General features: G+C 43.5%; 2 protein-coding genes across 2 annotated transcripts in view; both read right to left on the reverse strand.

Moving 5' to 3' along the window:
- LOC142389871 (rap1 GTPase-activating protein 1-like) overlaps positions 1 to 3400 on the reverse strand; it is a 56672-nt gene extending 53272 nt beyond the window's left edge. Inside the window, exon 1 of the mRNA XM_075475081.1 lies at positions 3383 to 3400. The gene's annotated coding sequence lies outside the window, so the exon portion shown is untranslated. The remainder of the gene's footprint in view (positions 1 to 3382) is intronic.
- Positions 3401 to 3699: 299 nt separating this feature from the next.
- LOC142389872 (5'-nucleotidase domain-containing protein 2-like) lies at positions 3700 to 14331 on the reverse strand. Its single transcript, XM_075475082.1, has 14 exons — positions 13928 to 14331; positions 12001 to 12185; positions 11835 to 11909; positions 11683 to 11738; positions 10346 to 10439; positions 9485 to 9613; positions 9010 to 9070; positions 8797 to 8899; positions 8620 to 8721; positions 8456 to 8537; positions 8227 to 8313; positions 6828 to 6968; positions 6024 to 6088; positions 3700 to 4464 (listed from the first exon to the last, which is right to left on the reverse strand). Exons 1-14 carry the CDS (start codon positions 14304 to 14306, stop codon positions 4203 to 4205), a joined length of 1821 nt encoding a protein of 606 aa, XP_075331197.1. The 5' UTR covers positions 14307 to 14331; the 3' UTR covers positions 3700 to 4202.
- Positions 14332 to 14337: the final 6 nt, after the last annotated feature.

The following is a 14337-nucleotide window of genomic DNA, read 5'->3' on the forward strand; positions in this document are numbered from 1 at the left end:
GTGACAACCGGTGGTAAATTTATGACAAAAAACAAAGTAGCAGCCGTACCTAAAGACATATGTCCGTCACAGTCTCGCATATATCATTTTGTCTCCATGCTCTGTCAGGGCGGCACGCCTTCGGTACAGCACTGCAGACATCACAGACTGTTGTAATTTCACAAAAGGGTTATACACAGAAGAGCAAACCGCAGAGACAAAGACTGCGCCTTCACACGTCTGCACGTTCGGGGCCTTCTGAATGAATGACGATGAAAGACTGCCACGGTCCAGCCAGTGGCCTCACATAAACCAGCACATAACAATCTGTGTGATATCTGGCAAAGCTTGAGAGGATGCACACTGAAGAAAAAAAAACAAGAAAATAAATAGTTAAATAAAACAAAAGACTTAAAAAGGTGCTCGTTACAAGAGAAAGGGGGTTAAAAGATGACACGATACCCCACACCGGATATCCACAAGATGGGAGGACAAAACTAGACTCTGCTAATACAAAGCCGGATTAAGAGTTCAGACCAGCCAAATGAAAAGTCCAAAAAACTAAGAGTTTTTTTTCCTTTTTTTTTGGGGGGGGGGGGGGGGGGGGGGGAAGAGTGCCTTTCGGCACTGCAAAGGTAACGTAACTCTCATCATTAAAGCAGTTACAGAGCAATAGTCTGGGTGAGGAAAGAAAAGCACAAATAGAATGTATTCTGCGGCACTGAGAAACAAGATGGGTCCAGATTTGACATTGAGTCCAAGTTGGATGCAATCTGACTCAGACTGAATCCCTTAAGTGTCCAGTGGTAGCAAATAATTGCTTTTGCAGTTATTGTCACAATGGACGGATATGAAGATCCATAACGAAAGATTTAGTTTCACTATGTATTTCACTGCGATTCCCTCATAAGTTATGGCTGAGCAGTAATCCCAATAACAAATGCGTGAACCCCTTAAAGAAAAAACAGATCCTGAAACGGTTTGTGCTCCCGTTGATTTAATCTCATTCATTTCCAACTAACTGCTTATCCTGTCACATATGATTAATGATTACATAACAGTGACTTCAAAGTGCTCCACTCCTTAATTTTAGAAATGGCCAATTAGGCCGCTGCCTTAAGGCCCCATTTCACTGCCAATCTATCCCAGTCTCTTGTTTATTCTATCTGTGACTGAGATCTCCAAATTCAGCAAGCCGACCCTCGCCCCGTCTGTTTTTTTTTCCTTTGGTTGTTGGCAGAAAGGCAAACCTCATGAATTAGGAAACATGTTGTGCTTTTATATTGCTTTTGAGGAATGATAGGAGTAAAGCGAACTGTGCCAGTCTGTGTTTTCTCAGTGGGGCTTCTCTCTCTCTTGTTGTTTCAGTTTTGCAAGGCAGATGGATAGAACATCGGGAGCAGCTGGGAAAGTCTTCCCACCCTGAGATCCTTAGCCTTGAAAGGTACTGTTACATTTAATAATAGAAAAGGCTGCTGCACGTTGGGAGCGGCTGCCTGTGCACACAGACCAGTGTGCTGCCTTGCACGGCTGGTGCAGCAACAGACAGAGAGGCACTTAAGGAAAGAAAAGTGGGGTTTTTAGCACGGAAAGCAGCAGAGAGATGTGAAAATACTGATACACAGATCAAAGAAAAGGGATGAAGAGAGGTGTTACAGCAAATGGAAGGAATGGGGGTAGTTAGAGGAATGCAGGATATAGTTGAGGCAGAAGGACAGGGTGGGGAAAGCTCACTGGAAAGGGAAGGTATGATTTTCCTAAACAAAAATTGGCACAATTATTTAGTTGTCTTGTTTAGGGGAATCAGATCTACAGTATGTTACAGTGCATGTTAACAGCATTTCTATGAACGCATTCATTCCTGCTCATCTGTTGCTCAGTGATGTGGGATTTTATGCATTATTCTAAATACATTGTGTGGAAGAAGAAAGCTGACATGAACAAAATTACGCTGCTCAGATGCGAGCTGAAGGCACAATGCCATGAAGTAAACTTAACACCAGTAAGCCCTGAGGAAACATAGGCCTGCATGCAGAGCCAAAGACCGCACGAGGTGTTCAGTGAAGAATGCTGCATTTTCAAACATGCAAACACTTCCCAAGCGCTCATCTTTACTATATTTCAAAACTCTTCCATTTTCCTTACTGTCATTTCATTTTTTTGCATTGGTCAAGCAGTGTTGTTTGATCTGAATGTGATGCTGTTACAGTGCTCTGATGCTTTCCCAGCCAAATCCTTCCTGTGCACAATGGAACAAAATATGAAATTAAGGAGATCTATAGCTCAGCACTCCGAGTCTCCCGAGGGGTACACTGCAAAGGTAGTTGTTGGAAAACTGTATATAGATTTTCATTTTGAGTAAACAACATTTTAGACAGACATGAAGTGTGTGAACTTCGCTTATTGTGAAGTAATTAAAGGGAACTGTGAGAAACAGGGTGTTCTGGTCTTCCCATGTAGCAGAATGTGCAACCACTCAACACGTGATGTCCCAGTGAAACATTTGTTGCATCTTGCTCACAAGATTGTTTTACGTATGCTGATTGTAACTAAGCTGTGTAATAAAAAGAACTACACGGGGCAAGTCGGATGGAGTCGTTTGAGCACGGGTGAAGGAGTAAGTTCTGTCACTCCGTCCGGCTCCCCTTGCAAGTAAAAAATACAATCTTGTGCACTGTGTGTTTTGTTGATCACTGGGGTTGTCTTGAGTGAACTGTGTTCCAGTTTACCACGAAAAAAAAAAAAAAAAAAAAATCAATAAGCTGTCATCAGTTTTCATATAATTTCAGTTTTTAAGTGCAATTAGACATTCAGTTTTGAAATGGATCCCCAACTGAGGGCAAAGCTGCAGCAACTGCCACGAGAAAAAGCATCAGGAAATATGGATAGAAGAAAAACATCACAGGAATACATGTGAACAAAGCATGAACACTGATGAAAGGATTTCTCTAACTGAACAAATGCTTGGTATTTTAATGCATCAGATGAATGGTTATTTGTACTCCAAGATCGTATAGTTTCATGAATAAAAGACAAATTGGTCTGGGTTTCAAAATTATAAGCCTGTACACGTTTGCATTTTTTGTAACAGGTAGTAGCTTTAATTGCCAGCTCGAAGAAGCCATCTATCTAACCATTACTTTTAAAACTAGGCTCAAAGCGGAAGACAATTCCCAAAAGTCTTTTTCACCTAACTCAGTAAAACGTCCCATTTAAGGCGTCTGAAGGTAAATAGGCGTGCGCGTGAGACGTTAGAACTGGGTCTCTCACGAGGACGAACTTTAGGACCTCACCGTGTATAAACTGCAGCCACGCGAAAACTTAGCTCCATGTGTATATTAGTGATCAGTCGAATCATTACAGAGCACAGCACAAACACACACACCGCATTACAACGACGTACGGTAACAGCACGTGGACGGTGGGCTCCTCGACGGGACAGCAGAAACTTGAACGGAAACCGCCGAAGCTCGTGCAGCAACCAAAATGTAGCCGACATCCCGTCACACTCACACTCAGACCATAAAAATAAAAAAATCCCGAGGTGTAGCACGGTAGAGTACGGTACCTTTGCTGTAGTCTTCAGCTATGCGGCTGCAAGTAAAAGAATTCATAAAGCGGACTACATCAGCGATGAATGGATGCAGTGCTGCCTAGCAACCAGCAACCAATGAAATAAATGGAAGACTTCTCAGAGAAATTAGAATCTGAATACACATATAATTGTATGCATTTTAATGATCCTCGATTTCACTCTATATTTCCTAAGCAGTATTAATTCATTTTAATTCACTGAGGTCCCCAACTCAATTGTACATTTATATTACATGGCGTGTGTACAGTACAAGAAGGTCAATAAGAGACATAATGCTGAAAGATTTTAGCTCTTTATTTGTTTTAATTGTGCGACTGTAGCTTAGCTATTCACAACTCCAACAGATTCAGCCAGAGACCAGTTGTCTTGATATTTCTTCTAACAGAAAATGTGGACAAGCTCTCTGGACAGCTACTGTAGATCTACAGCACCCTCCCGTGGATTCACTGAGGACTCACTATGTTGAGCAGGGATCTGTGCCTTGTGGAGGGAGTTGTGCAGCACCCTCTGACATTTATAAAAAAAAAAACTGTTAAACGAATTATTTCCTCCAGTTTTCTCAAGAGTTTGCCAGACCTAAAATGTGAAATCCTATGAGTCAGTCAAGAGAGCCCAGCTCTCTTCATATTCATCTTATGTGAGACATGTCATCCAGATAAGGCGTCTTCATGCAGCCTGTGCAAAGCTGATCCATCCACAGGGGAGCTTCATGCTGAAGAGGGGTGCGGCGTGGGTAGAAAGTGTAAGAGAGGTCGTAATTCAGCAGGCTGCTCAGAGAAGTCATGTAGATGTCAGAGAACCGACTCAGGCGCCTGGAGAAGTAGGTGGGGTTGTGACACGTTCTGAAGATGCTGCCAAACTGAGGGTTAAAACAGTTCTTTGTCATCACCCTGGAACACAAAAAAAGTTGTGGTAAAAGTTAATGTCGCAGAAAATTTACATGCATTCATGTTCGTAGCAGCAGAGTGGGTGGAAGTAAAAACAAGACGAAGTTAAAGCAGTCTTTTACCGGTCGAATACCAAAACTTTTCATTTTAAAAAGGGGACATAAGCCAATCAGCCATGACATTAAAACAACGGACGTGTAAAGTCAGTTATACTGCTGATGCAATGTTGGCATTCACATAGGGTGACCAACCCTCCCGCGTAGCGCGTGCGCGTACAGCGTTCGAGGCCAAAATAGTCCGTCCCGCAAATTCAGAGCTTGTCCCGCATAATTGATTCTTGCTGGGGTTGTCACTTTCCCCGCGCCACCCAGATAGCCAAACGAGCGTTACTTGACATTTCAGAACAGCACAGTCGCCGCAGACTGTAGAGCTACAACAGATCCACACACGCGCGCACACACACACACACCCCTTGCAGTCGCATCTGACAGGCTGGCTGTTATCAAATATTTGTTGTTGCCATGACAATTGACTCAACGTTCGCAGTGATGATGAACGTCAATTCACGCGCCTCATCACTAGGCACTTCAGTCAGTCAGTTGGCGCGGCATACTTGGCTAGAACTAGTTGTGGATAAAAAAAAAAAAAAACACAGGGGAAAATGGCAGGTGAGGCACCTCCAATTAAAAAGCGAAAATGTATGTACCGGAAAGAATGGGAAAATGTGTACGAATGGGTGAAATTCGTTGAGGGGTACGCCGAGAGGGCATTTTGTGACTTGTGTAAATCATCCTTCTCAATCGGACATGGGGGTGAATACGACGTCAAACGCCATCATTGAATGTTCAAAATATTATTGTTATCATTATTATTGTTATATATTACATCACCAATAACAGAGGAATCTATATATATATATATATAAATAAATAAATTGATATACCATGTAAGGTAGTATGTGCTAGAAATGGGTAAACCACTAAGAGTCTGGCGGCGGGGCGGCGTCCCCCCTTGTCCCCCATAAACATACCCCTTGTCCCCCCTTGGGCTTATGAGCAGGTGGTCACCCTACATTCACATAGATACTACTTTTACGCTAGCCGCCTACTGAAACACTTCAGCAGACCAGCCACCTCACACAAATCAACCGCAAAAAGACTCCCACCCTGAACAGGGTCCAAAGGATCTACTGCCAAGGTCACAACACCAGATACGGCAAGACATCCTCAGACGTTCTCCGTCCACACCCTGACAGGTCAGAGCTCAGGCACGTGGTCATAATCTCATGGCTGATTGGCGTATATACACATACAACATGTACATACTGTAGGAGCCATTTGTAAAGTTAGTTTACATACAACATGAACATACAACAAGTAGAGTGAAACTCAGTTTCTCAGATAAGGTATAATTAGGCAGCTTCAGCAATGTGACATCACTTAGCTACAGGGGCCACTGAACAGGCCGTGTTATTGAGTTCACTGGTTCACTGAGTTCACTGGCTTTACTGGGTTCACTGGGAGGGGCTTAAGACTGAGTCAAGTTAAGATACTGGAACTCACCTCAGTTCTTCTCTTTCTTTCTGCCACTCCAGAAAAACATCTTTGGACTCCGGGTCCCGGTGCGTCTAAGATATTCAAGAAGAGCGTGATAAGCATGAACGTGTACACGTAAATATCGACACCCCCAAATGAGCAAAGAATGATCTGATCCTTAATTCACAAGATAAAAATGCACATAACCAGATGCTTTGCTCTGAGAAAAGTTGCCTGTGCTGCATTTTTGGACTTCAAACAGTTGCACGTGACCCAGTCACAGGCCAGCAGGGGCTTGTAAACGGGAGTTTTGTGTGTGAAGGCATTTCCTACATTAGGTTGGGTCGTAGGGGTCACTTACATGTGGAGCCACAGTGATCATTTTTTCATGACTGCATGCATCTGACAGAGTGCCCGTCCTGTCTAATTTTACACCCTTACCTTTTCCCCCTTTACTGCTGCCACATAGGCCATGACATGTCTTGAGAGTGAAGCGTGCAACATGTCTTTTTGAGTAGAAACGTGCCCCGAGAGGTGGAAAACTTTCAAATCTGGGATGACGTTCAACTATGCAACATGTTTCAATATCAAGCTTTTGCAAATATAATAGTTGCTACTCTTGAAACTCTTCTTCTAGCACAAGTTCATTTTCTCACCAGTTCTTCTTCATAAAATGGAAGAAGAATGAAAACTTGTGACTTTTGAAAACTGTTAACAGTCAACACGATCATATCTACCAACAGCTGGAGTTCTGTGTTGATGGGGGCAGTTTTTGCTCTGTCTGAGGCCAAGCAGTAAAAGCTCCCAACCATCAGGAATATAAATGGTCACCTGAAGGCGCTCCATCAAGCCAGTTAAAGCCTGCAGCCAGGTGAGGTTCACAGCATATCGTTGCGTGCTCACTACTTTGGTTTCATGCTCCAGCTCAGGGACGATGGCGGCTGTACGCCAGCCATGTCGCAGCATCAGGTCCTGCAACGAAACGGTGAAAGAGCTTCGGTCATTTTGTAGCAAATACAAAACCAGTCTTCATATCTAACAAGAACCCAAAGTATTTACAGACGTCTTCACTTATTTAAGACTCTTTAACACTCAGAAGTTATTCTAAGACCAACTTGTAATTAAAACAAAGTCCCCCCTCCAAAAAAGCACACAATGACACTAATTTTCAGATTCAGGGTTCAAGTGAAACAAAGATGTTACAAAAAGGGCTGACACAGAAAAAGCAAATGTCCAATCACTGGTCTAACTTTACTAGAACAACCTCACAGGCAGGTTGCAATTTCAGAAAAAGGCCTGCATCTTCATCTGATTACCCTACAGTTTGAAAGACTTCTTGGACTGACATGGAGCCTCATATTCACCGGCTTCAGACGTTGAGTCTCCCATTGTTTGTAATTTTAACTTTGTAATGACGTGAGCAGCTGTCGCTGGTAATGGTTACCAGCGACAGCTGCTCACATGCATGTAATCATTATGTAGATGGTTACGATGAACATCCTCCAAGTAACAGAAAAGGGCAGTTACGCTTTCTTCTTATCATTTTTTTAAATAAATTAGGGCCTTTTTAAGGATCTGCAGAAACCCTCTTAATTCGTGAAGGCAGAGACTCCAAAAAAAATAAAAAAATAGAATTGAATGTGTTGCTGCTTAAATTTCCAGATCTTTAAGAAGCGGTCAGTAGCTGCTGGTACCGAGAACTGAAAGAACTGAGTTTGCTCCATCTTTTTCCTTATTGGTTTATCAAACACACTTTCATTTAACAGTGAATTTGGGGCATTTTATGCTGTCACTATACATGATTTAACTTTCAATGATTTAATTTAGTGAGATCACCTCATAAAGCACTCTGAATTGCTTTTATGTCTGAAAAATCAACCACACTTCACTCTCTAGTTTGACAAATAAATTCATATTTAATTGTCTGTCGTTGCTCCCGTCCAAGCCATTCATCCTACAGCTTTCGAAACGGTATCAGGCAGCTTGATGTTAGAAGTGTTCACTGTGCAGCCAAGTTCCTGCCCTAATGTCAAATTAGGACATTTTAAACGTGGCGCTACCGGCAGACTGAGAAGCAAGCTTCCCTGCAAGAATTCCAACTTTGCTGCATCATACGCTGAAGACAGCGGTCAAATGGAATCCATCTTTGTCGCAGTACTGCAAATATTTAGTCATAACTTGGACCTTTATCGAGTTGATTCATTACTGATCGCAGTGCATTGATACTTACAGCTAAGTCACTGTAAAGATGGTCTCCAAAGTAAAGAACCCTCGATCCACTCCAGCCTGTCAATCTGAGAAATTCAAACAAGTTTCCCTGAAACACAAAACACGGCTACAGTAAGTTCCTCAAAAAGGTACACAAGCACAAACACACAGGCAACAGCTAGAGAAGGAAGTAAGAGCTATGAACCGAATGACAACAGCGAGGTCGGAAAACAGCCAGAAGTATAACTGACCTGTTTGTAAATCTCCCCTTTGTCCAAACTGGTAATCTTCTCCCACCGCAGGTCTCCATTACCATCCAAGCGTCTGAAAGGTCTGCAACAGTAGCAAATGTTGAAGAGCGTTGCCGAGGCCACTCTGTAAAACCACAGCGACTTTGTCACGTTCGATCACTCACTTGATGCAGTCTGTGAAGAAGTGAGGTTTGTCCGCCTGCACAATGACAACGTCGAAGAAGTCTCTCCAGTTTTCCCCCGCCATGTGCCTCATTCCTTTATCCCTGCGCCCAGAACAAAAAGCTCAGCGGAACAGCTGGGAACAGAAGCGTTTCCCCCGTGTTGTTGCTCAGACTTACACAAAGCTGAAGGGGCTGTTGGTGATGAGGAACAGCTTCTTTCCATGACTGACCAATCGATGCAGCACAGCGTCCGTCTCTTCCCCTTTCAGGATGAACTTGTCTGTAAAGGTCCAGGAAAACAACAACCCGGTGAAACAATGTAACTGCGTATGTGCAGCAGCGTGCTGGCTTCACAACAAAAATAGGAAAAGAATGAAAAATACTGCTTACTTAAATCTTGCATGATCCACTTGTACATGTAGCCTTTGATGTGAACCATGCCGATGGCTTCCTAAATTAAAAAAAAAAAAAAAAAAAAAAAAAAAAAAAAGTATGTGCGTTAGTGTTTTTCACATATTAAATCATTTCAGAGTTATGTCTTTGATGTCTCACAATCGGCTACAATCACTCAAGAAGGAAAGGTTCAAATTTAAGAAAACTACAAAGAAACTGTCAGCTTCCATGCCAAGAACCAAAGGAGTGGGTTTTCTCTTAACTGAAAACCTCGCAGCTCAGGAACGAGAGGAAATGCAGTCATTTTTCCAAGCGACACTCAAACTATGAACCTTTTCCACGGTTTGGCAGATTCCTGAGCCACCAGAAGGGCCACAGCGTGTGAAAACAGCCACACGCAGCACACCGAGTCACTGTGGAAGCTACAGGCTGAGGCCAGAGCGGAAAAACACAGCGAGAAGGGGGAACTCACAGTGACGTCTTTGAAGAGGTGGACTGGATCATAATCAATGTCATTGGTGATGAAAAAATCATTAGCCACAGCCAGGAGGGTCATCTCGGGAATGGAGAAAATGTCCATGTACTGCTTCACCTTTGGTCCCTGTGTACAGAAAGTAAAGACACATTTGTATCTTTCGGCTGATTTCAGATTACATTCGACCCAGTTTTAATGTTGCCACAAAGAGGCAGCCTTGACAACAGAGCCAACTCCCACAATAAGATTAGAGCCAAGCATAAACTATTTTGGAAAGGTCCGTTTCAAGGAGAAATGGATACAAAAACATCAAAGTACAAATTAATCCTAATTGGCGTCGTGCCGGTAGTCTTCGCGACTGCCCGGCCGACCTAAGAGTTCTACTTCTCATGACTGAGTGAAAATCATCACTCTGAACACAGAGTTCCCCTCAGGTCAGCTTTTTAAGGATGGGAACACTGCATTCCAGCTGATTCATGACGCCAATGGAACAAATGAGATGTTAAAAATGTCCCATTTTACGTAAGAGTAAAGCCTTTTTAAATCCCAACATTTGAAGGATCACAGGCCAGCCACAGATTACATCCTGAACTTGTTTGAGAGTAGCCAGAATGAGATCACAATATAAATATAATTTGAGCTGGTTTGGTACATCTGTGCTGCTTCTACATCTGTGCCAACTCAAACACATTCTGGTGGGAAGGAACATTGAAAAAAAAATCTGCACACAAAGTGCACCAAATGTGACAAATGCCAGGCAGCCCTCAACTCTTGCTTTAAGGCTTTCCACAACTGAACCAAAGCTCCCAACGAAAAGTTAACCAGCAAAACACCTCTTTTAACAACGGCCCGCCTCACCTTTCCATAGAAGCCACTGTCCTGCTGCAGGGGGACGTGGTAGGTACCACCGAAGAGCTGAATGATTTCTTCATCTGGCACTGGACTCAGACCCCTGAGTGTATCAGAAATTTGTGAAAAAGTATCACCATAGTATGATCAGATAAAACGTATAACGGTTTGGCCTTCAGCAGCCGGAAAGCACGCGGGTGTGAAAAAGCAAGTGCACTTCTTTAAGTTCTGTGATTCTACACAACATGAAATAATCATGTGGTCGTCTACAGGGTAAATACCCACCGCAGACGAGCAACAACACATTGCATATTACATTCTGTTGAGCAGCTCTATTAAGGTCCCACCACAACATTTCAGTCAGGTTTAGGTCTGGACTTTGGATCATTGCAACATCTTGATCGTTTCCTTTATTTTTAGCCATTTGCTGCTGTGCTTGGGATCATTGCCCTTTTGCATGACTTCATTTCAGCCAAGCTTTATCTGTCGGACAGATGGCCTCACATTTGACTCTGAAATACTTTGGTATCCAGAGGAGTTCGTGGTGGATTCAATGACTGAAAGGTGTCCAGGACCTGTGGCTGCAGAACAAGCCCAAATCATCAGCCCTCCACCACCATGCGTGACAGTTGGTATGAGGGATTTGCTTGTGCTGATATGCTGGATTTGGTTTTCTCCAAACGTGGTGCTGTGACCAAACATCTCTACTTTAGTCTCAACTGTCCAAAGGACGTTGTTCTAGAAGTCTTCTTCTGCAACTCTTCCAAACAACCCATACCTCCGTTCTGTCTTTTCTAATTGTACTGCCATGTCTGGAATGTGTTTGCACTTATTCTACAACTAGTTATGCCTTCGGTGTTTGTTTGGGAAAGGCCTTATAAGCCTTCCCAGAATTATTGGCAGCAACAATTGCTTCTCTGTGATCATTGCTCATGTACTTATAGAGGTGCTCAGTTAATCTAGTGCAGCTGATTAGCAGCACCTGGCTGCTACTTATCCTCTTAATTCCAAAGGAAGCAGTAAGCGTTTTTCCTCATACAACGCTTCAACATTTTGGCAATATGTCATGTGTTGTTGTTCATTTGAGGTTGTATTTACTTCATCTAAAGACCAGGTAAGGACAAAAGGATTTCCATTAAGTCCTGATGTGTAAAACCTTAGAACTGAGGGGAGAGGTGTACTTTCTTTGTCATGACTGTAGAGTACATTTTCTTTTCTTTTTTTTAAAGCAGTAAAAAAAAAAAAAAAAAAGAAACAAATCAAATGTGAAGTAACATTAATCTCATCTTATCTGGGTTAAAAAACAGCAGTGTTAATGCTACATTACATTCCAGCATTCATCTTACCGATACGCTGTTCCAGGCTGAATGTAATGGAAGGCATCAATTTTCATCAGGAGACCCTACAGGCCAAGAGAATAAGTTTCCCTTTGCAATTAACCATATGGAGAAAATACACACGCACAGATTTTCCTGTATGGGAGAAAAATAGATTTTACCTTTTGGATGTCATAGTGAAGACCCCGGACTGCAAAGTTGGGAATGTAATCATATTTGCCAATGCCCTCAGGGTACTGTAGAGCAGAGAGCCAAAGTAGATTAATAAAGCAATTTATAAACAGCTTTTGACGCCAGAAGACGCAACTCGACTTCTGTGAAACACACCTTAAAGTGCTCGATGAGAAAGCCTCTTGCTGTGTTGTAGATCAGCGTGTTGAGCGCATTGGAGTACTGAGCCAGGGTGTAGTCGTAATCAAAGCCATAGATGTCCACATCTGCCAAGTCGACTTCGTTGTTGGCGTAGATGACAGAGGAGTTGAGGCTTTTACACGCACCAGGTGGGATCAGGTCTGATGCAGGAGAGCACAGGAGGGAAAGCACGATTCATATTAAACTGGGACAGAAACAAAAGAGGGATTGTTTGAGGACGGTTGAGATTGGAGCGCTCACACCGCCTGCTGACTTTGCACTTCTGCAGAAAGGAAAAGTAGCTTTACTGCCGTTTTCTCTCCAGTTGTCCTGGCGAGCTCACTGGAGGTTGCTTAACGTTTGGTTCTCAGATGTCAACTGACTATTGACTAAACTGAACCAAACCCAAGAGAACATTTTGTGCACTGCAGTTTGTGTCAAAAGGCAGAGCTGAATGGGAACACATCGCTAATTACTTCTTCTAAAAAGGAGTTAATTTTTTACTCCCCCCAATTCTGTTTCTGACCACTGGTCTTCTTACAGAGCAAACACATGAGCACAGATTAAACAGCTTGCCATTTGTTCCTGAGACGGATACTAATGCCCTGACTGGAACACAGACAGAGGGCCGTGTCGCTATTGATCTATATGAGAAAGTGGGCCACGACCTTTTATCCTGGGACAGTTCAATGGGCGCTGCAGCTGGGCAGCAGACATGCGTTCACCAACACTGACAGGTTCCCAGCCAGCTTTTGCACTACTCAAAACGACTCTTTTCATGCAAAGTCCCAGTTCAAAAGATAAGCACGGAAAAAAAAATTGCGGTTCTAACCATGAAGAAAGCACGACCAGCTTTCAAGTAACCCATTATGTTGAGAATTTGCAGTAGGAGTCAGTTAATGAGAGGGGAAGAAAAAAAAAAAGAAAGAGAAAAAAAAAAACCTGTGTGTCAACAATGAGGACAGAATACACAATGATTGCACAGAGGGGAAAAACACGGAACCATCATGGGATATGTTTTTTTTTTTTTTTACTCCATTTCACCAGCAGCTACATCTACTTATGTGACATTTTACTTCATACAAACAAAGATTTTCCAATAATAAAATGTATTCATTTAAAGATAAATAGTCTAATTCCATATGGATGCATGCAGGACAACCCAACGCTCTGTGCATGAAATAATAGCAACCATATGTGATCATAGAGATGAGGGGATCCATTATGGCACAAAGGGCTTTATGCTTTACTGAAACAAGAGTTGGAAAGGGATCTATATAGGTGGGTTTGTTTGTTTCTGACTGACATTGTTATTCCTAAAGCTGCCCCCTGCACCACCGTTCCAGGCAGGGCCGGCATAAACAACTCTGAAAAGCAAACACGTTGCTCAGGCAGGCACGGCCGTGCAAAGTCTAGCGCGATTTACGCAGGTTTCAAACATCCACTCATTTAACTTGCGTTCCAAAAACCGAACACATCGGTGCGCTCTGGAGTGCAGACAGAGAGATATTGTGATGAAACTGTGAAAAACTATCATTTCGTAGTTAGCGCACGAGGCAAGCAGAAGGGGATCGTCTATCTGAGGTGTTTGAGAAAAAAAAAAAAAAAAACGAACCCGGAGCTCCTCGCGCGGGGTTTGTCATTAAACGGCTCGCGGTTGTGCTAACGTTAACGGGAAATGCTCTGCCACCGTGCAACCAGAAGCATGTACGTGCCATCCGTGCGAGTCGGCTACTTAGGTATCGCACTTGCGATATTAGGAAGAGGGTGAAGACGGTCCTCACGCGTACAAAATGTCCTCGGCGATAACACATAAACATCACTGACGGCCTGATGACGTGTTCAGCTGCTTGTTTTGAGAGGGGTACCAGAACTAAAGAGGTGGGGGGGGGCCTGTGCTTACCGTGAACCAGCCTTTTCATGTCATTATAACGAGTCCACAGGTAGGACCTCTGGTCCATCGGGGCTGCTTTTGACGTGAACGACCGTTTCCTCACGCCAGTCACCCCGGGAGCCCCCGTGGACTCCTTGGGTCGCTTCTTGTCGCCAGACCCGCATCTGTGCGGAGGCTCGCTGGATGCCGCCGCGTCGCCACTCGGCCTGTCCGAGTCCGACCCGCAGCAACTTTGTTGTGCAGTTTTGTCGCCCTGCTTTGTCCCTGCAGCCTCCCTGCATGTGGTGGAGAATCTGTTCACTTTGGGGGAGCGGGCGACAGGAGGGGTCCTGTTTCCTGTGGCCCACAATGTACGCGTCAACGCGGTGCCCACGGTCTTGAAAGACATTTTTTCAGAGTTCTGTAAACACGCCAACTAC

Source organism: Odontesthes bonariensis, chromosome 10, assembly GCF_027942865.1.
Source record: "Odontesthes bonariensis isolate fOdoBon6 chromosome 10, fOdoBon6.hap1, whole genome shotgun sequence".
Taxonomy (NCBI): domain Eukaryota; kingdom Metazoa; phylum Chordata; class Actinopteri; order Atheriniformes; family Atherinopsidae; genus Odontesthes; species Odontesthes bonariensis.

Coding starts and splice junctions, on each gene's coding strand:
- LOC142389872 (XM_075475082.1), bottom strand. CDS start 14,306: ATGTCTTTCAAGACCGTGGGCACCGCGTTGACGCGTACATTGTGGGCC. Junction 9,614..10,345: donor ACAGTGGCTTCTATGGAAAG/GTGAGGCGGGCC, acceptor TTCTGTACACAG/GGACCAAAGGTGAAGCAGTA. Junction 8,900..9,009: donor GTGGATCATGCAAGATTTAA/GTAAGCAGTATT, acceptor GGACCTTTACAG/ACAAGTTCATCCTGAAAGGG.